Here is a 22,222-nt window from a genome sequence, read left to right on the forward strand (position 1 = left end):
GAATAAACGACTTTCAATTAGAGTACTCAAATATCTTTTAACTTCAATAATTATTATTAGAGCCCCAACAGAATTTTACTCGGGAATTATAAAAAATATGAAGAAGCTTTCACTGTCAAGGGGAGACCTAGAAATTCCAGGACACTGGCAAGTGATGGTTTACTTGCATATAAAGCAAGTATTGTCTGATTTTTAACTTTCTGATTTGATCGTATGTATTTGTCAGGCTATCCCTTGCTCTTTCCCATTTCCTTATATCTCTATTATTACCCCATTTGTAGTTAACATTCATATTTGTAACTCCATTTCATATGGAGATGTGTAGACTCAGATGCCAGGGAGCCTCTATCCATGCCCCCTCAGATCCTGCTTCCAGGGAGCCTCTATCCATGCCCCCTCAGATCCTGCTTCCAGGGAGCCTCTATCCATGCCCCCTCAGATCCTGCTTCCAGGGAGCCGCTATCCATGCCCCCTCAGATCCTGCTTCCAGGGAGCCTCTATCCATGCCCCATCAGATCCTGCTTCCAGGGAGCCTCTATCCATGCCCCCTCAGATCCTGCTTCCAGGGCTTAGGTCTGCCCCAAAATTCCCATTTGCTCCCTGGTTGTACTACTTGAGGTCTCTCTTTGTTTTATAACCAATCTTAAATTCACTTGCTTTCCTGTCTTATTTTCTGTTGTTAATGGTTTCCTTTTGCATGTACTACTGTTTTAAAGGGCAGATCTTCAAGACTTAGACTGGGAGAAAGGTCTACCCAGCTAAATTCCAGAAACAGCAACAGCAAGAACCCCTCAGCCCTTCATCTGAAAAGATGCTCAATTCATAGGATTAATTCCAAGCCACACAAATATCTCTCTCTCTCTCTCTCTCTCTCTCTCTCTCTCTCTCTTTCTCTCTTTCTCTTTCCATACACACACGCACATGCTTGCACGTGCGCGCACACACACACACAGCTTCATGTTACTTAAAAATCTAGCTATAAGCAGAGGAAAAAAAACCATATAATGAAGAGGAAACAGAAGCCTTATCGACTGGTTATAAGTTCTAAATAAGTGGGACACTTCAGAAATATCGCAAATAATATGAGGGAACATAGTCACAAAAAATTAGAACAAAATCATTCCCCAAATCACCAAATAAGCCCTGATATCTGATTCTGACTTAGTGGTCTTCCCGCCTCAGCCAGTATCCAGCAGAGCACTGGAGTGTGAGGACTAAAACTCATATCTACCCTGTTAGCCTGACTTTGTCACCTCCCAGTAGGACTTGAAACAATCATTTATCTGCTTCCAGTTCAGATTTATTCATTCCTAATGCATATAGACAAATAACCTCTTATCTTTTCATGCATGTAGAGAAGGAAGCATTTACATAACGTTTTGGCATTCATATAAAACCTGTTTCATGTGGCAGGACTTTCTGCTTAATATATATATATATATATATAGCAGGTCCACGTCACTGTTAATAAAGCCAGCTACCGCAGTCAGTTCAGCTTCCGAATTATTTCCCATCTCAACTTTACAATGCTTTTTGATAATAGATCTCGTCACGTGTTTCCTGTGCATTGCCCTCAACATCTAATGCTGGACTGGAAGTGAAAGCTTCTGCTCAGTTTGAGGTGCTGGGGGCAAGTAATTAAATCAGATTATCATCTGGTATCTACTAGACCCACTAGTTATATTTCTAATTTTATCACATTATCAAAGAGGATTTATTAAATGTCTGGATTCAATTGGTCCAAGCTGGTTCATAATACTCCCCTAACCTTCCTTATATAGAGAGAAATGTTCTATTAGTTTAAATTCATTTTTAAAATTTATTTCTATTATGTGTTTGCTGGTGCCAGTTCCTGGAAGGTCAGAAGAAGGCATTGAACACCCTGATCTGGAGTTTGAGGTGGTTGATAGCCTCCTGATGTGGGTGTTAAGAACCAAACTAGCAAGCACTCTCAACCCTTGAATCTTTTCCCCACCCACTCTTTTACTTTGGTTATTGTTGTATCTTGTTTTTGTTTTTTGTTTTTTTCTCTAAATCCTACTGTTTACCTTCCCAAGAACCTTAGGAAATATTGCTAATAGACTAAATATCAATAAAACCACATACCTGATATCTTGTTTCGTCTCCTATAATTTTAATAAGTCAACAATACCTTTTTTTTCCATTTGGAACATCTATTATGGGTGCACTCTACTTTGAGTTTTGTACACGTTACCTCTCTTAATTGTAATGATATCTCTATGAAACTGAATCTGTTGCAGCTAGTAATTTATACACAAGGCAACGGAGTCAGAGAATTAAAACCCTTTTCTTAAATCTCAAAGCCAGTCAGTAGTATAACTTGATTTAAACACGGGCATATCTCTCTAATCTAGTCTGCTTTCACTGTGATCCTGTGCACCAACCTGTCAAGCTCTTTATTTGTTCTATAAAAGGAAGAAAAGAAGATAGGAGAGGGAGGAAGGCATGGAAGGAAGGAGGAGAAAGGGGGAGGAAGAAAAGGAAAGGAGAACTATCCACTCAATGTCTTGTGTCCCTTCCAAACAATCTGGGGATCCGGTGGGATAGACCTAACTTTCCAATAGTCAGCACTGAGAACTAGCCAATGAAATGTCACTTTGGGCTGATGAGATCATTTTGTCTTTGCTTTGCTCTGCTCAGGAGAGGTATTCATGCAGATCAAAGGACCACTGGAGGATGTTTATAAAATCTACTGCTACCATCACGATGAGGCCCACAGTGTACTGGAGTCCTATGAAAAGGAAGAAGAGCTGAAGCAACATTTGAACCACTGTATCCAGTCCTTAAAGTAAGGCCTTTTCAAATGGAGATTCCCATCTACTCTGGTTGCTTAGCAGGGGCCATTTTCAGTGGACAGAGACGGAAGGTCACCTACAGCCAGCATTTCACAGGGCTTGCTTTGGCAGCCGCTTTATAAAAAGGCAATATGCTACAAGCCCGGAATGACTTTTACTGCTCCCCAAGAAGATGACTAAAATCAACAAGTGAGACAAAGATTCAAGGCTTTGTAGATGGGGGAAATGCAACTTTGTCAAACAGTAATAATAAAATAAATAAGAAATGGAAGGTAGGCTCTATTCATGCGTTCTCCAAGACCAGTGGGAAGTGAGTTGAATACATTGTTCCTGAATAGTCCTTCTTGTTGCCCCAGTGCACTGTGGGGGGAGTGTGAGGATGATTAAGGCCGGGTGAAAGTTAGCTTCAGGACAATTAAACATTCTGCCTTCTTCACTCCTAACCCGTGAGGGGGCCGTAGTGCTGCTACGGAAGTTTGAGTAAGAGTTTTTCTTTAAAGCTCTTTCTATTCTCCAAACAATTAGTAAGCACAGATTTTATCTTATCTTTGTAAGTAGGGGCTGTGAGGCTGTGTTTGCTCTGACCTTTTAGATGAAACTGGAGTCATATTTAAAGCTAAGCTCATTCCCCTTTTCCTCATCCTGTCAAGTTCCCCTACGGACTCTTCATTCTTGAGGGTGGTCTACTGCTGAACGAGCGGCACCCAGTCAGGGGTTAGCCAGCTTGAGGGAGCGGGAGTGTGAAGCCAAGATGTGCCAGTCTGAACCTCCAGCACACCTTCATGTGTTCTATTGGGTGAGGGCAAGAGGGGGAGTCCTCCTTTTGCAGGATAAGTTTGTGCAGCATTGGGGTGCAGTGGGGAGACTAAATGAGGCCACACTGGAGGACGACGACACTCCAGGCTCCAGTTAGAACTGAAATGGGTTTAATTTGGTTTCCATGGCTTCAAATTTAAAAAAAAAAAAAAAAAAAAAAAAAAAAAAAGATTAAATTCCACTCTATTGCCCCCTACTGGCCAAAAATTGCAGGCCTTTCACATTTTTCCATAACTTGAGAGGGGGGAAAGAGTGAACCACTCTGGAAGGCTTGTGCTGCCGTGTGTATACATCTTGGTACTGACAAAGCAAAAATCAAACTTGATACTCCCCAAGGAGACTGACCTGCTCAGATGACTCACGGTGGGGGGTGAGTTCTGCCTGGTGTTCGCCATTTCAGTGTAGGCCAGCGTCAGCAGGTCAGCAGGAAGACAAATTAAAGTGTAAAATAATTGTATTTGCTTAACTAAGTTCATAGATGAAGAGCACGCTCTCTGCATGGACAGGTATTTTACCCTCATGTCAGATAGTAATGTCCTACATACTAAACACCTTCTCACAATCCCTGCGACTCGTCAGTCCCTTTCCTTCAGGGTCTGGAAATAATGTTAATCACATGACACATGAAGAACCGGCTCCTCCTATTGCCCTGCGCATCTAACCCCAGGACCCAAAGGACCTGGACATGGAGCTAGTCAGTTTGGGCCCCTGGTTCTCCTGACTGCTTCTCTAAGCTCCTTGGGTGAGGATAAACATTAGTGTGCCCTGCAATAAATTTTGATTCCTAAGAGAACAGAGCCCACTACAGTAGTCTCTATGCAACCCAACTCAATACTATTTCCTTTCAAAGCAGCTAAAGAGTAGAGGTAATTGTGGAATCTCAAATTTTCTTTCAGACCTAAATGGCTTCTTTTGTTTTTTACACTTCAAAAGTACTGTCCCATGTTGTGCCCAATTCTATGTATTCAGACTATTCTGACTTTTAGAAATAATCTCGCCCACCGATAGGCACAAAATCCAAATGAAACAATATTGGCAGAACTATTTCTTTAGAGAAAGAAAATCAAAATAAAGCAGCTTAAGCGGCAGCTATTTTCCCCGAAGTTGCCTTTCCATGAAAATAAAGTTAATGATGAATTGCGCGGGCCTGCCTGGAGGCTGAGTACAGTGGCGTTATTGACATCACTGTAACACCGACCTCAGCCGAGCCAAGCTTTAAATTCTGAGAAACAGGTTTTCAAACAGGTTTATAGGCCAGAGAGAGTCCTGAACACCCCCGGGGCTTGGTTTCCCTTGCCAAGTAATCAGTCAAAGCTATTACTGTCGCCCTGCCTTTTCCTACTGGCTAAATAAAGGAGCGGCTGCCGTTCCTGATGAACGTTAGCCCCGGCCTCCATTTTCAACAGTGCAAGGGACACTGGAATGAGTTGGTTTGAAGCAAAATATCCACATGAGAGGTGGCTTCATGCCTTGGAAGCTAAAGCGGATTTTAAAACGACTTAGGTTACATTATAGCCAAAATTAAAATATGCTTATTGAGGGCCTCATAAATATTTATTGAAAGTACTAGATAATGTTGAAAATACTTTTCATATATAAGCATGGTTCTTGCCCTCCAGAAACATAAACTCTAGTCGTAGATAAAACCGTCTGGAAAGCTTGCCAGCAATACAAAGTTCATATAATTTTCTCTTTTGAATGACAATGGGCTTCCAGACAATTCGTTTTGAAGTGTTAGGACAGTATTTCCTAGTGGGTCAGTTCTCCAGTACCTGATATACCAGGAATGTGTGTTAAAAGTGAGGAACTTTTAACAGAGGGTGGGGAAAGATGGTTCTGTGTTTACCAACGCTGGCTGCTCTTACAGAGGACCTGCTGGTGTTGCCTAGCCTTTATGTAGTGACTCCCAACCATCTGTAACTCCAGTGCCAAGGACTTCGATGCCCTCTTCTCACTTCTTTGGGCACCTGACATTCATAGTCACGTGCTACACATACATACAGGAGGCAAAATGCTCATATACATAGAATAAGTATTTTTTCAAAACTGAAATTTTCCAGAAATGCAGTGTGCACTCGTACCTGCAGCCTAGAAACTGGACATTTACAAAGCTCTCTTTACTCAGCCAGGAATGTTTAGCTGAGTGGGGCAAGTGACCTCTAGGATTGCCTGCAATGTTGCCTGACTACATCTGTGTTTATGGGGGAGCTCGTTGCTTAGCCTCTTTGGAGTTATTTATGAGTTCTGAACTATGTGGAGAAGTAAGGGGTAGACAGGCATTCAGCAAGCATTGGTCTAGTTAGAACAGCCTGTCTGCGGCCTCCTTTCTCAGTTTTTCCGGTTAGAAATATTACTAGCGTCTCTTACAGGTCAGTGGCCTCAAAAGATTGGTTTATTTTGTAATAAAATAAGAACAAAAGGGCTTTTCTGAATTTTTCGTTTGTTTGCTTGCTTGCTTTGGTGACTGGAGTCGCACTCCAAGCCCCATGCCTCATGTCTTAAGGTTATAAACTAACCTGTATTTATCTTTTTGCTAACAAAGGTCCCATCCTCAGGAGAAAGAGCATTTGCCTTTCACTCATCCAGGCAGCCTGGTCATGTGACTCCTGTGGCTTTCTCTCTTGGAGAAGCAGCAAAAGGCTCAGGCCATGCACTGTCTAAGGCGCTGTTTCCTAGCACCTTGTGTTTTTGATTCTAAACAGAGAGTCCCGGATAAAAATCAAAACCACCTCTGGAAATTCCTTCAGGTCCTTGCAGTATGACATTGTTTGGAAACAGACTATAATATTTAAGGAATAGCCACATAAAACCTTTAATTTGTGAGTCAAATTATAATGAGCCCAGCAGGAGAGGGAGCTAATTATTTTATCCCAAAAAAGGCTAAATGAACACTGCTTAACTTCTTCCCAGATCGTCCTCAGCTAGAATCACCTTCTGGAAAGTTTCAAAATCTATTGTGGAAAGGAGTGTTTCTTTTTTAGTGGTGAGAAAATCAGGGGACATTATAATGCAGCCCCCACCCCCACTTACAGAGTATGGCTTCCTCTATTAGAAAAAAAGTCAGGTTCCTTTATAGAGAGTGGTATATGACATTAAACACATGTTTAGTTTTATTATAATTTTAGGTTTTGTTGTTGAAGTAAATAAAATAGAAAATAGTAAATAAAATAGAAAAAAGAGCTCTATTTCTTTCCAGGACTTCAAAACAAAATGGTTTTCTTCAATCTCGTTTAGGAAGTAATGTTTCAATGGAAAATTATGGTTTTATATTTTTATATATTTTACTAATGTTATAATATATGATCTTCAAAAAACACACACACCAAATCCTACAACAAATGAGATTCTCCACTAGAGAAATATATAAATGATTGGAAGAATGTGAGCATAAAAGAAATGGATAGAATCCCGGGACCACAGAGAGACAATTTCTTTCACTACAGAACGTTTAAATGTCAATCCGTAATTTCCTAGACTTATAACAGGTATTGATTTTAAAGGAAGTGTAATTTTGTCTTTGATTCCCATTTGGATGTTTTGGACTCAGCAGAATCCAGTTATTCCAAGATGTCTAGGGATCTATTTACACATACAGGTCTGGGGACGGAGAAGGTAGTTGCTTTAACATACATGTACCTGACTTGCACATGTATGGAAAACCAGAACATTTTTGACTTATTCAATCCAGCTTAGCATGATCTTTTATCACTAAATTTTTCTCTCAATCACTGAATATAAAAAAAGTCAGGCCTGGCATACCTTTAATTCCAGAGCTCAGGAGCCAGGGGAAGGAGGCTCTGTGAGTTCAAGCCCAACGTGGACTAAATAGCAAGTTCCAGGATCACCAGGAATACATTGTCTCAAACAAACTAACAAAAACATAGCCATGTTATTTTTATATTAGTAATATTTATGTCATAAATATTTATTGAATTAAAAAAGATTGAAAAGCAAAGGGAGGCAATGAGTCATATAATAAAAACTATTATGTTATTTTGTAATTGATATAAGTCACATTTAGGAGGAAACTTCCATCTCTTTTGTGTCTTAAATTTGTCTTTTCATTGTTTTTCATGACTAATTAGTTTGATACATGCTTTGAGTCCCTAACACTTACCAGTCCCTTTTTAGATTGGTGTCATAGAAATAAACAAATCGTGTAACCTCCCCTTGCCTGAGTTGGAGAGACCAGCCACACACGAAAGAAGTGGGGTATATAGTATGGAACATTAGCAACTCTTAGGAAGAGAAGGAAAAGCAGGGACTAGGGAGAGCCAGGATGCTGTGAAGCAGGGTGACATTTGCAAAGGGTGATGGGGAAGGCTTCTCAAGGAAGGGACACCTGAGCAAAGGCCTGAAAGGGAAGACGGAGTGAGATATAAAGGGATCTAGAGGGAGAGCACTCTGCACAGAAGAAATGGTAGGCTCAAATTCCTGGAGGCTGCTGCATGCCTGCATGACTTTCCTAGGAGCAAGAAGTCTGCAGTTGCCATAGCACCCTGGGAGAAATGAGCACTAGGAAATTGGGCAGAGAGATGTAAAAGGAGACACAGACCATGCACTTTTCCATGGAAGCACTTGTTTTACAGAAGCAAACAGCAGCCACCAAAGCTAGCAAGGCCTGCATGAAGGCTGTCTGAGAATTGTTGTTGACCTGTCAATACTATGCATAAACCAACCGTACTGGGGGACACTTTAATCCCAGCTCTAGCGAGGCTGATGCAGGAAGATTGTCAGTTTGAGGTCAACCGTGTCTGTGTAGTTTAAGGTTAGCTGAGGATACCAGGTGAGACCCTTTCTAAAAAATTATCTTCATGCACCTACATAAAGAGATTATAGAATATTTAATAACATTATTATATGAGTTAGTTTAAACATTACTTTGATTGCATTTGATGTATTTCTTCCAAAATGAAAACTTAAATGAATTTTAGTATATTTTTAAATTGTTAAAATATATTAACGAAATCACTAGTTTGAACTTTTTATGTGGTATTAAGAACAGTAGCTATATTAAAGTGTCATTTTAGAACATATTTCTAATTAGAGACACTTGATTCCATGGGGCAATCATGAAACTCACATACCACTTTATTTGAAAATTGAAAATATTTGAAATGTTGTATATTATCCCATGTGTGTGAATTAGTATTGATTTACTTTTTCTCATTCTTTCACAGGAATATATATATGCAAGAGTAAGTACTTCATTTTTAAAGATTTTTAATTTTTAGCTTAATTCGTTCTTTGAGAATTTCATACAATACATGCTGATCATATTTACCCCCTCCCCCAGATCCTTCCAATTCCACTTCCCCTCTCCACTCAACTTCCTGTCTTCTTTTTCTACCCACCAAGTGCAATTTGTGCTGCCCCTGTCCTCCTGGGTGTGTGGCTTTCCACTGGAGCATGGTTGACTTTCCAGAGGCAACATTTTAAAAAGAATACCCACGCTTCCTCTCCAGTACCTATCACTTGTCAATCTCTCCTTGGCTAAGGGTGGGACTTCCTGTCTAGTCTGTCGAGCTTGCACAGGGCTTGTGCACGCTGTTGCAGTTACCATGAGCTTCATATATACAGCTGCCCTGCTAGGTTTGTACCGCTTAACGTTCATTTTATTTTCTAAATTTATTTATTTTAATGATGAAAGTAAAATATACCTAAAAGCGAAGCTTTTGGAAAAACCGTTTGTTCTTCCCTGCCTTGTATGGATTTGTTCTTCCCTATCGTGTATTGTTCCTCACACTTGACGTTGGCTTTGTGCCTGGCCTTGTGTGTCAGAGCTGGGCCTCTAAAACATCCCGTTGACAACAGTTTTATCCATGGGGATGTCCACAGAGGGCCCTGTGGTGACTGTACTTATAATCTTTCACAATGGACTTGATCTTTGACCTCTTGGCGATTTTCTTCTTGCCTGTGGCAGCTGTCACTTTTTGGGGATAATGGTCAATTCCAGCCACCAGGGCATGGCTGTGAGGATGGTCTGAGTTGCCATATCAATATTCTTCATTATGATGGCTTTGTGCCCAGAGTAGGTCTAGCCAAGAGCGGCACCACTTTGTCGGGTTTCGTGAATTTACCACTTTTGGTAGCAAGCAAACAGTACCCCAGCTCTTACATTTTTTTATCCCTACTTCCTTAGTTGCTAAGAAGCTGTTAATGGTAAATTTTCCTGAATAATTAAGTATGGTCTTTCCATAATTACTGCTTCTTTATTCATCTACATGAGTTATAATTCATTTTCCTCCTTTATTCTTCTAAAACGTAATAGTTGTGCATTTATTTTGAGTTCATATTTTATAGCAAATGCTATTTGTTATGTAATAAAGACATTGGTCTTTATTATTGACTTAAAAGTTCCATAAAGAGATTAAATTTTTAAAAGACTACTTTATGGATACTATAAAATAAATATAAAATTTAGTATACTTATGGCCATAAAATAGAAGAAATTCAAAAAATAATAGCCAGTCATCGATTGCATTTTTCCCTCTATTCTCCCTCTGATTAGAACATGCAGGCATATTTCATATGGAATATTTTTCCTGTTTTCTACCATAGTTTTTACATTGTCTAAATATTATTTTTCCTCCATTTTATTGAAAAAGCTTTGCAGCAAAACTAGATAGCACTAAAGCAAAGCTGTGTTTCCTTGACCTGGTAAAGCCCCAGTAATAGTGTGTGATGAGATTAATGTAGCTGTGTCTGGCACTAAACACTTGCCAAAAAAATTGTGATTCAAGAGGAAGCCGAAACAGTGCTATATGTTAGTCATGGCGTCCAGTTTCTGTACAATATTGTGGAGCACTGTTACACACTGGGTTCCTTACTATGGGCAGCAGGTGACAACTGGCTGGCACGGGACTCTTCTGCCTTCACCATTATCAAAAGGTAATCTCCCTGGGAGGGATTAGACGCGGCAGCGAACTTTGTAACATCGAGTGCCTGGAGTGCTGTTATCTTACAACGCATCCTCTATCGTTTCTCCCAAGGGGTAGTCTGTCTAATGCAGATACCAGGACACTATTGATGGTTGCCTGGGCAACTGAAAATAACTATATCTGAAGAGAAGAATACCTGGGAAATCTCTCCTTTTTTCAGTCATTTCTCAGATTTTCATTTATGATGGTTTTCTAAAAAACAATAATCATTTCTAATCATCACTTGAATCGTAAAACAGAGGCGCTAGAAGATTGGTGCTAAAGACTGATAGAAAAAAGAAGTAGTGATAACACCTGGACTCAATCACGGACCTGATTGGCGTGTGACATACCTAGATACAGGAGGAAGAAGGGCAGCTCACAGACACAGCTGCGCCGTTTAACACGTCTGTGCTTTTCGCTCTTTGTTTTTTGAGGGTTTTTGTTGTTGTTGTTGTTGTTGTTGTTCTGGTTTTAAAAACTTGCATATATACATATACACAGAGATGACTCAAAATAAATGATCTATTAGCTTTTTTTAAGTATTTGACTACTTATTTCGGAAGGTATTTTCAGTAGCTTTTGAATGATTGAGTGAATTAATGTTTGGTGGTAATCAAAGAATAAACTCACTAGAAATTGTGACTATAGTCACTTAGATGTCGTTCCTGACTTCTTGCTTGTCCCATTGGGTTGTCTCCACAGGAGTAAAAACTATCGTTAAGGCATAATCCATGCTTTGATACATTAAAAAAAATGCTGCCAGCTGCTTGGCATCCCATCAATCAAAATGCTTTTAGTTGGGTTTTCAATATAATTGATTGTTTCTCATCTGCTCCATTCAGTTCTCCTGGAACCCAACAATGTCTCCTTCCTCCCATTCCTGAGCTCTCTTTCTGTTTCTTGATCCTTCTCTCTGTCACCCCCTCTCTCTTTGCCTTTATCTTTCTATTTCTTTTTTGCAAACATGTAGCGTTTGCTCTAGTTTTCCTTTAAGAAATGTTTCCGTTTGTTTCGTTTTTGTATCTGTCAGGTTAGTGTAACGCTTTTCAAGATATAGTCATTTATTTATTTATCCATTTTGAAATTTGGGGAGAGGGGATTTTCAAAAGAAAATAAAAGACCATGACAGAAAGCCTGAAAACTCAGTGATTTTTTTTCAACCTAAATATGTGCATTGATAAAATGTGATTAGGGTGGGAGATGCAGTGGTGACAGAGAAATTTGTCACGAACTAGGAAATTGGGAAATGAAATGATTACAGACCGCTCTAGGGGAGATGATGAACACAAAACAGGGAGATAGATGGAATAAAGATGGGTGTCGGTGTGGGTGTGCACGCGCGTGCACACGTGCACATGTGGTGTATGGGTGTATGTGCGTGTGCACATGACAATTGGTTTCTCATTTGTCAAATGAAGAATTGAACTAGATGGGTTTTTTAAGATGCCACTAGACCATTTTTTAACATTTTTTACTTCTCTTTTTTCAAATTATTTTAAAGTATGAGTATAAAAAAATCCATCTGTTGGGATTTAAACAATGTCTATAATTTACCATTTCCTGGATTGATTTTTAGAAGCCACTGCTGGTCAGTGACGGTCGTTTGGATGGCGACTTGACAGAACTTGGGGCTTCTTTCCCCTCCACAACCCTGGCCAGTGGGAAGGTCACACTCTGTCTCAGATGCACATATGGAGGGGCCACGCATATGTGCTGATTGGTACAAAGAGCTGTTGGTGACATCTCACCTGTGAGACAGGGAAAAGGGCTGAGGAAGCCATCACGTGCGTGGCAATTAGGGAAGTTTGGGTCATTTCCTTTGTTACAAATTTCTTCTGGAGTCTGTGGCAGGACCCCTGCGTGAGCAGCTTTTCAGTTTGTTAGAAAAGAGAGGACAGTGTTGAGTTTTGACAGTGTTCTTCCAGTCACACATTTGAAGGTTTCAGTAATGAATTTATATTGCTCACTAGTAATAACAAAAATACCATGGGGAAATTCCATTTTTCTTGGTTGTCATGGGAAGACACATTCTGAAACTGGGATTAAAGCCTTGTGCATATACTGACCTGAATGTAAAGCTAAACTTGGGTGCTGTTTGGTAGGTGTGTATACCTGTATGTTTTCTTATAGGTTTTTGTTAGTTAGTGGGGTCTTTCAGCCTTGCTTCTTTTGTCTTTTTTTTTTTTTCAGCTCTTGTTTCCATTTGGAAAATTTTATATAGTTCAAGGGAGCAAAACTGTTTTAGGAGCAATTATTTTTCTTTAAATCAAAAAAATGAGAAACAAAGTTAGTAAATGAATGTAAAATGGGTATCAATGATGTCTGTCATAGAGGCAAACCAAACCTGCTGGACATGGGCTCTTTGATGATCAAACCTATTCAGCGTGTGATGAAATACCCCCTGCTACTTTGTGAACTTCGGAACTCAACACCTCCCTCCCACCCTGACTACAGAGCCCTGGAGGAAGCCTTCGCTGCTGTGAAGGACATTAACGTTAACATCAATGAGCTGAAAAGAAGGAAAGACCTAGGTAGGTAAATGCATGACAGACTGATTGGTCCCCGGGATTGGAGGGTTCCATCTGTGTGTGACAGTCACAGTGTCCCAATTACGCAGCAGTCATAGTGAACATGATGGTTTGAAATCTAGAGTCAGAGGACAGGAGGAGCGTACGAGTTTACCTGAATAGCTAGGAGAAAAAAGACGATAAAATATATACAAAACTCGTCATTAAAATAAAACAAATCCAACGGGTGCGCTCAAGTGTTCACTCGCCCCTGACCACTGTTTACTCGGTGGTACAGTATGGACAGACTGTCCTCCTGCCGCTCAATGTCTGTAGAGTAAAGAGGAAATAAAGCCTGGGATCTGCAGCCCTGGGAGGCTGCAGCCCAGAAATGGGCTGGTTGGGGTGCAGGTCCATGTGAAGTGTTCTATCTGGGACTTTAGACTCATTTGATCCTGAAACACAGGAATGAAGATTGCGGGTCAGAGGGGCACAGAGTTATTTGTTTCTACGATTAACAAATGATTCTTAACTATTTAGGCTAAGATATTGCAATTAATGCCTAATGTCAAGGGTAGATCTTAATATAGGAGTGCTAATTCTATAGACCCTATGTCCCAGGAATAACAGGCCTTCATCCTCTCGTGGGATTGGTGTCACAAAGAGCTCTTATCTAAGTTTGTGTTTCTAATATGACTTGAACTCAACACTTAAATCGTGGCAGGCATTTAAAAATAAATGATGCAATGAGTTCATTTTCTTTGATTGGTTTCGTTTTCCAATAAGTAAAAAGCAAAATATTTGTTTTAGCAAATTAAAACCATAAAGAACAGAATACCAAAGCAATAGAGTAAAAGATAACAAAAGCAAATGAAAAGACTGCACACATAGGATGGCTGCCTAGAATGTATTATTGTTATAATTATTTCAGTAATAAGAATATTCTAGTAAAAAGTCAATACAAAGAACAATTCCCAGGAAGCTTTGCTAGTAACTGGGGGAATGAAAATTAAAATCACAATGATGTGATGTGCTCAATTCGTGAGCCAGAGAATGTGTGTCACTAGCCAGTACTAGTCAAAACACTACTATACGTGATCTTAGACAAAAAGTAGAAAACTGAGCGACAATTGTTTTAAAGATTTACATAATGATCCAGTAATAAATAATAAACTATGTAATGCTCTGTTATATGATGAGAAGATTAAAAAGCAATGACATAAAATACTGTATCAACTGGTTTAATAACAAAAATGTTTTGAAAGATGTTTTTGTATCTTATGAAGCATGATTTCATGTAGCACAGGCCAGCTTCAAACTCATTACATAGATGAGGCTGGCCTGAAATAATCCTCCTGCCTCCACATTCCAAATGTCTGGATTACAGACATGTGCCGCGACACTTGGCTCAGTCTTGAGTCTTCTATGTTCAGTATAGTACCATTCCTGTCAAGCTTGAAACAGTAAATACTGCATCTTGTTCTACTCAACCTCATCTTTCTACGCCCTTCCCAACACTGACTGTATCAAACATTTGGAATAAATCATGGGCTAACAGTTATTTCAAAGAGAGGTAAAACTCAGAGTGATTCTCACCTGGCCCCAAATCACAGAGTGCTTGAAAAGCCAACCTAGGATTTGAGGTTTATGCGTCATGGGTTCAGCTGTCTTTTCATTGGTTTGGACCTGATTCCCTTTCCCAGAGACTCCCAGATAATACCCACCATCAGAGAGTGGACGCTTTCTTTTCTTCTAGTACAAGGAATTTTCTTTTCTTCCCTCTCTTGTACAGAGGGTAAAATCCAACCTCTTTCCCCATCCAGGTATTTCTTTAATGTGAGAAGTAAATTAACCTGACCTTGAATAGCCTTGAGTAGCCATGTCCTTGAATAGCTGAGTTTCTGAAAGTCATTGGGTGAGGTACTTTGGATAGACTAGGCAATGGGGTAATAGGGTAATAGGGTAATGGGGTAATGGCCCCTGCAGAAAAGGGTTAAGTCCTGTCCTCAATATAAATAAATATTGGCCTTAAAAATGCTAGGGGAGTGTGGAATCTGGCTGCACACACTTGGATGTATCCCTGCGTTCTTCCCTTTCAGTTCTGAAATATAAGAAGAACGATGAGGACGAATCACTCAAAGACAAACTATCTAAACTGAATATTCATTCAATCAGCAAGAAGTCAAAAAGAGTCACAAATCATCTCAAGATCCTGACCAGAGGAGAGTCACAGGTAATTTTTCTTCTTGGACCACCTATGTTTCCTCAGGGATCATTAACACTGCCACTCATGGGGACCTTGGCTTTGCTCTTTTTGTGACTATGTCGAGAACACAGAATCAAGGTAGTGCCCCAAGCTCTTCCTTTGGGGGGGTCTGGTGGTTTCAGTACTACCTCAGTTTCCACAGGGAAGGCAGAAAGAGATGAGATCTCAGGACAGGCGATGACAAAACCGCAGGAGACCTGATCTCAGCGGCTCACAATCTCTCTCTCTCTTCAAGGCCACCTCTTCCCCCATCTCTGTTTTATTTCTGCTTTAAAGTTTTTCTGTGCCTCTGGGATTCTCTTTATTTCATCTAAAAATAATAAAAAGTGATGTTTATATGCATAATTCATTGTGATGGTTTTGGTGTTCTTGCCCAGCCCCCTTCTCTTCCTGGACACGCCCTAGATGCACATTATAATACTGGAAGACTGGTCCTTAGTGATCCTTACTCAGCTGTTTAACATAGCTTGCACTTAAATCCCTGTAGGCAGAGACTGCTCTTTTGTTTCTGAGCTACTCAGACCCAAATAATCACATAAAAACTGCATTAATTACAACACTGTTTCGTCAATGACTCAGACATATTTGTAGCTAGCTTTTGCATCTCGATTAGCCCATTTCTGTTCATCTGTGTGATGCCACGAGGCTGTGACTTAATGGAAAGGTTCTGGTGGGGCGTCTTTCTCCTTCAGTGGCTACATGGCATCTCTTTGATCCGGCCTACTCTCTCTATATATTTTTGTTCAGATTTTCCTCCTATCTTTACTCTGCTAAGCCATTGGCCAAAACAGTTTTATTCATCAACCAACAACAACAACAACAACACATAAACAGAAGGGCATCCCACATCAAATCCCAACTTCTTATAAATAGCTGGATTTTCAAAGACTTTTAAATTTTATTCTGCTTAAGGAGAATGACATGAGATAATTTCAAAAGACAGGTCCTAGAGTTCCGCCTATCTCAATGGTACAACCTAGAACCCTGTATTTATATAGACAACCCAGGAGTTTTGGGGTTAATGAATCTGAAGTAAGTGATCAGTATTACATATATTAAGAATGAAAGAAAATTCATGATCTGGTGAAAGAAGAAAGTTATCCTCCCTGGAAGGAGGATGGTATAATATTGTCATTTTTTTCTTCTCATTTTCTTTGTGGCTTCAGTGACTTTGCCACTTGTGGAGTACATAGTTGTTACCATCATTATATTTATTTCTTTATAATTTTCCAGGGATTCACCAGGTCCATCTCAAAAAAGGGTTTCATATGCAGCTATATTGTGAGAAGTTTGGGAAATTAATAGCGCATGGTGACTGATCAGGAAATAGATAATTGGGTCATTTCAACTAAAGACAACAGTAATAAAATCAAATTGAAAATGAGCTCAAGGAGACAGTAGCCCCCTGTAGGCATTTATAAATGTGTGCAGAAATTCTCTTCCATGCTTTGCGATTTTGCTTCTTACTCAAGACAGTTCTATTGAATAGAACGGGCAGCTTCTAATGTGGGGCAGACTTTTGTGGGGACCATTATATTCTTTCGCATATTTATCAGAAGCTTTTTTTAAACTGTGAACTAAAAGTGAATTGTAGCTAAAATAGCATGAAGGGATATTAATTAGATTTTTCCCCTTAATCTTCATAGAGGATGTCCTGTCAGCAATGAAGCATTTCACTGTTAATCAGAAAATCAGCTGCATAGGCTGAACTGCAGAAGAGATAAATCTCAAATCAATCAATTTTGTACTTGTCAGCAGCTCAGGTGAAATATTGGTCGAGTTAGGGTGTAAACCTATTACCCGGGAGGAAGATTCTATTCAATCCATCATAGATGTATTGAACTTCCGTGTACTGGGCACTGTGTGAGAGATTGGGAATACAAAGATGAACAGGTATAGATCTAGAATTCAGGCTGCCTGGTTTTTAATCCTGATCATATCTATAAATATGTTTCTCTAGCTTGCTACTTTAGGACAAAGACAATGTATCTGTCAAAAAAGAGATCCTCAAGCATAGCATAGCACAGCATAACATAGCAAAAAAAAATACAATAGCAAATAGAACATAGGATACTAGGTAACCACTTATTCTATCTCTGATAATAATCCTGAGATGTGAGCAGATGGGCTCTGCTTCATAAAAATCTTCCAGGAACCCAGTTTGCCAAATTTCATATGGAGTTTTCCTTAACCATATTGTCTTCAGTTAATTGAAACTAGGTCCTTACTGTGTCTCCCTCCAAGCCCCACAGACAGTGCCACAAGGCCAAGACTTAGACATGAAATGCAACACTTCCTTCATACTGTATTTGTTCAAATCCAGTTACATAGGCAGAGCTAGCTGCAAAGGAGTGTGGGAAATGAAGCATTTGGCAGGGCAGCCATACCTCCAACTTAATCTAGTGTTTCCAGCTCTGCCTTAGAATGACAATAGGATAACATTAACATCCCCAATATCTCTAAACTGGAATTAATCATAATGCTTGCCCCATAAAATTGTGTAAGAATTAAAACAATAAAGTAAATGAAAGGTTTGGGCACAATATCTGAATATAATTAATGCTTAATAAATGTTAGCTATTATTACTAAGACAAACTTCTTAATATTGAATACTTAGACTGTATCAGTGGAGAGAATTGCTTAGATAATTAACTAAGGTTGTAAGAGCATGTATGAGGAAGAAATTAATTTTTTCAATGTGAAAAATAGTTTTGAAAATAGGATTCACAGAAAGAGCAACTCTTGAGTCTCATCCCTAAAAGCAAACAGAATTCTAAGGCAGAGAAAGAGCAGCAGCGTATTTCATTAAAATAGCATGAAAAAGGTTTAGTACGGGAGGCAGGCTTGGGCAACACTTCTCACAGTGGAACCCTTAGTGCCTACTTCAGAGTCATCGGGGTCCTAGCTAGGTACACAGAATAAAATACCAGGAGGTGGTATCTTTGGGAACTCCATTTACAACAATCTGTCCAAGCACATTGGTATATGTACATGTAGAGTTGGACCAAAGATATAAGGATACTGGGTGATGAATTCTGCTGCCTATTTAACTGAGGTTTTCCCACACAAGTAAAACTACCTGTCAGCTCCAGGCTCAGTGAGAGATTCTGTCTCAAAGGACAAAGGCGGAGAATGACAGAGTAGGACACCCAATGTCCTCTTTTGAAGGGATGGATATGTGACCCACCCCTAACACATGAGTACATTCAGAGAGGGGAGAGAGAGAGAGAGAGAGAGAGAGAGAGAGAGAGAGAGAGGATGAAGAAGGGAGGGAGGGAGGGAGGGAGGGAGGGAGGGAGAGAGGGAGGAGGAGGAAAAAGAAGGAGGAAGAGGAAGAGGAGGAGGAAGGGGGGAGTTTGCAGTCCCATGACTGCTGTGCCATGGGTGAGAAGGTACAAAATAAACAACAAATCAAACTTCATGATATGACTTACAACACTGGTTGGACATTAGCTTGTGCTACATGTGGATCCAGAAAGTTTTATTATATAAGTCAGCATATCACAGAATATTTTCATACAGCAAAGGATTTTTTTCACCATGTCCTGGGTCAATGTGGTCTGTGCCATCTTTAACTTTGTATTTATTTTGTACCATTTTAAAAACAGTAAATGCATTTGAGTCGTGAAACTAAGTAATCTCTCGTGTGTTTTAGGTGAAAGACAACACCTTTAACAGGGAAGAAAAGCTTTTTAGGTCACTAGAGAAGACTCTGAGGCTTTGCGTGAAGCACATCTCTTCCTGCCTTCAGCACATAGAGGTGGGTGAGCCGCGAGTGCTGCTTCAGGAGGACGCCAGTCCCCATGGGTGGTGTGAGGAAATGTGACTCTTCATTTGTGTGCTGAACTAAACTGTATCAAACTTGTGAGGCCGCAAAGATCTGATATGGCAAGCCATATAAAGGCTTGGTCTGTGCCCGCTTCCTGCTCCAGCCTGCCCCAGTCCGAATCACTGTATTGTTGGACTTTTGTTCAGATGCATACAATATAAACCCCCATCGTTTCTTCTTTATAATAAAAATGAGTTTGTGAGCACTAGATTGTATGTGAGGCAGGCACTATGTTGTTTGATTTTACCAATATAATTCTTTGTAGTTGATAAAATCAGGATAAAATCCCATACAAAGGAAAACAAATTGAACTAGAGAACAATACAAACCATGGTAAGTAAATGTTGTTGTGCAATTGAAGTAGAGCACAAAAACACCCTTCATGTTTCTAGCCTCTTGGGAGGTTGTCCCGACCTACTTGAGCATCTCTGATTTTAAAAGCCCCTAAGATGGAAAACTGAACAATTATACTTGTTGGAAAAGCTGGCCGAGGGTTTCTTGTAATGGGATCTTCCAGAGGACACCGTGTCCTTGAAAACAGCTCGACAGCAGCTCTGACTTGAAGGATAGGAAGTTAGCGGTTACATGGAAATCAGTTAATGAGCCCAGAAGTTTTCCTCTTGAGTATCTGGTTTTGGAGCCAAGAGCGTGCACAGTTAGATAAAACATCCTACCAGCAGAGAATTGACATGCCCAGCACACTGCTTCGGAGACAGGGTTTCATATTCTGGATGGATGAGGACCATGCACCCTTACAGTCCCACCCAGAGCCCATTGCACAACGGGGTTAGCAAATCTCTGTGAAGTCAGCGCCCAGACACGGCTGCAGTGGACACAGCATTGGGACATGGCAGCCCTTGCAGGTATTGTTCAAGGGATGAGCACCCCTGAGGCACATGCACAGGTGTTTTCACTGATTGAATCCACAAAAATGTGAGCACCTTTTTTACCCCTCAAAGATAATATTAAATTTACCAAGAAAAGCTGCTGATCAAATCAAAGAGGAGTTCTTTTTAAAATAAAGAATCTGAAGAATTGAAGGCTGAGGAATGGCTGAGGAAATTTTAAGATGAGCTCCTCCTACTCCAAGAGAGCAAGAACCTGTCAGAAATGATGGGAGGAAGGGAAGGAAATCAAGGGCTGCAAGCAGCCTGACTGGATGGCATCCATGGTCATCATATAGAACGTTTTCTATCTCTCAGGGAAATTTAGCATCGCAATGATGAAGCTCACACTGGGGAGATGTTAATGTGCTGACTTCATTCAGAACTCACCCTTTCCATCATCTGTTTCAGCAGGCCATGGCCTTCCCTCCGCAGAGTGTGGCAGAACTCCGTGAGATCTCATACAAGGATGGAGAGACGAACTGCGGGGAACCCCAAAACCATGCTTTCAATCCCTGCCAAGACTTTGTAAGTTACACACACAGACAAATACAAACTAAACAGCAGTAGTTTAAAAGCTGTGTTCTCTCTCTCTCTCTCTCTCTCTCTCTCTCTCTCTCTCTCTCTCTCACACACACACACACACACACACACACACACACACACACACACTACAGTTAGTACAAAATATTCACTAAATCAAAGCTAGTCTCAAAATTGGACTTTTTGAGACAGGAGTTTTTAAATAGTTACCTATGTTTAGAGTGTTACAATTAGTGAGGATTGTACTATAATGGAAATTTAACACAATCTCATACTCTGTTTCTGGGGTAGTCAGTGTCTGAAGAAACAGATACTTGAACAATGTTCAGTTTGAGTCTGTGTATGAGATATTAATAATATATTAGTTTGTAAAGCTATGGATTTTTGATTTTTATTTGTTTGTTTTATGTTTCTTTGTTTTTGAGGCAGAGTTTCTCTGCATAACATTCCTGGATGTCCTAGAATTCACTCTGCCGACTAGGATAGCCTTGAACTCACAGAGATCTTCCTGCCTCTGCCTTTGAGTGCTGGGAGTAAAGGTTTGCTCCACCACTGCCTCAGCAAGCTGTGACTTAAAGGAGCCTATGGAAATCCTTGAGCACCTACTGAAGGAGAACAGATTCTCACTGTCTGTGATTTTTAGCACAGTGTGCACTGGACATCAAAGCCTTCCCATTGAAAAAAGACACACTTAACTGTCAGAGAGTCTTCCTACCCATGATAGATTCCCTCCCTTCCTTCCTTCCTTCCTTCCTTCCTTCCTTCCCTTTCTTTCTTTCTTTCTTTCTTTCTTTCTTTCTTCTTTCTTCCTTTCTTTTTTCTTTCTTTCTTTCATTTATTCATTCCTCCCTCCCTTCCCTCCGTCCCTCTATCCCTCCCTTCCTTCCTTCCTTCCTTCCTTCCTAGCTCTGGGGGCTGAACTTAGAAACTCACACATGCTAGGCAAGCACTCTGCCAGCGTGCTATATTCCTTCATATACTATTTGTTTTTAAGAGTTCTGTAAAATATATGCCGGGGAGCATAAAGACATTCTTGACTAAAGTTTGAGTGGTAAGCTTTTCTGGGTAATGCTAATTTCAGTTTAGTGCATTATGTTATTATTTCATATCAGTATTTAATATTTTGGAGAAAGCATAATAGGCCATATTTCTGTGTTGGCTGTGTCAGAATTAGGCCCAGACTGTCTTAGATCTTGTGTTGGATGATTCTAGCGGTCCTAGCCCATGAATCTCAAAATCTCAGCAACACCTCCACCTCAAAATAATCTTCAACCAATGAGCTCCCAAATATTTCCAAACCTTAGGATGTGACACAGTCTGCATCCTACTGCAAAACTACTGAATAAGCTGGTTTGGGCATTATAACACAGAAAGTTGAGATTACAACCTTTTGATAAGTACATTTGTAGTTGCTATGCAGACCAGGCTGGCCTTTAACGTAACGGAGCACAGCCTTTTTTTGTTGCCCAAGAACTGGGATTAAAGGTGAGTGCCAAAATCCTCATAAACATACCGAGAAGTTGGTCTCCTGGGCAATTCTAAATCCTGTCAAGTTAACAATCAAAATTTACCATTATCATGTATAAAAATAAAAGAAAATTAATGTACTATTTTAAAAGGCCTGGGGGGTGCCTCAG

The 22,222-nt window shown here is 40.1% G+C and overlaps 1 protein-coding gene across 2 annotated transcripts in view; it reads left to right on the forward strand.

The window, feature by feature from the left end:
- Positions 1 to 22,222, forward strand: part of Arhgef38 (Rho guanine nucleotide exchange factor 38) — a 91,680-nt gene that overhangs the window by 55,600 nt on the left and 13,858 nt on the right. The window contains exons 4-9 of one of the 2 annotated variants that reach the window (XM_041655136.1): positions 2,662 to 2,809; positions 8,813 to 8,830; positions 12,887 to 13,086; positions 15,162 to 15,295; positions 18,985 to 19,089; positions 20,454 to 20,570. In XM_041655136.1, the coding sequence (XP_041511070.1) occupies positions 2,662 to 2,809; positions 8,813 to 8,830; positions 12,887 to 13,086; positions 15,162 to 15,295; positions 18,985 to 19,089; positions 20,454 to 20,570 (722 nt within the window). The remainder of the gene's footprint in view (positions 1 to 2,661; positions 2,810 to 8,812; positions 8,831 to 12,886; positions 13,087 to 15,161; positions 15,296 to 18,984; positions 19,090 to 20,453; positions 20,571 to 22,222) is intronic. The other variant, XM_041655139.1, reaches the window with a different exon arrangement.

The sequence above is a fragment of the Microtus oregoni genome, unplaced genomic scaffold (genome assembly GCF_018167655.1).
Source record: "Microtus oregoni isolate MIOR12 unplaced genomic scaffold, Mior012 000000F_ref0000247, whole genome shotgun sequence".
Taxonomy (NCBI): Eukaryota; Metazoa; Chordata; class Mammalia; order Rodentia; family Cricetidae; genus Microtus; species Microtus oregoni.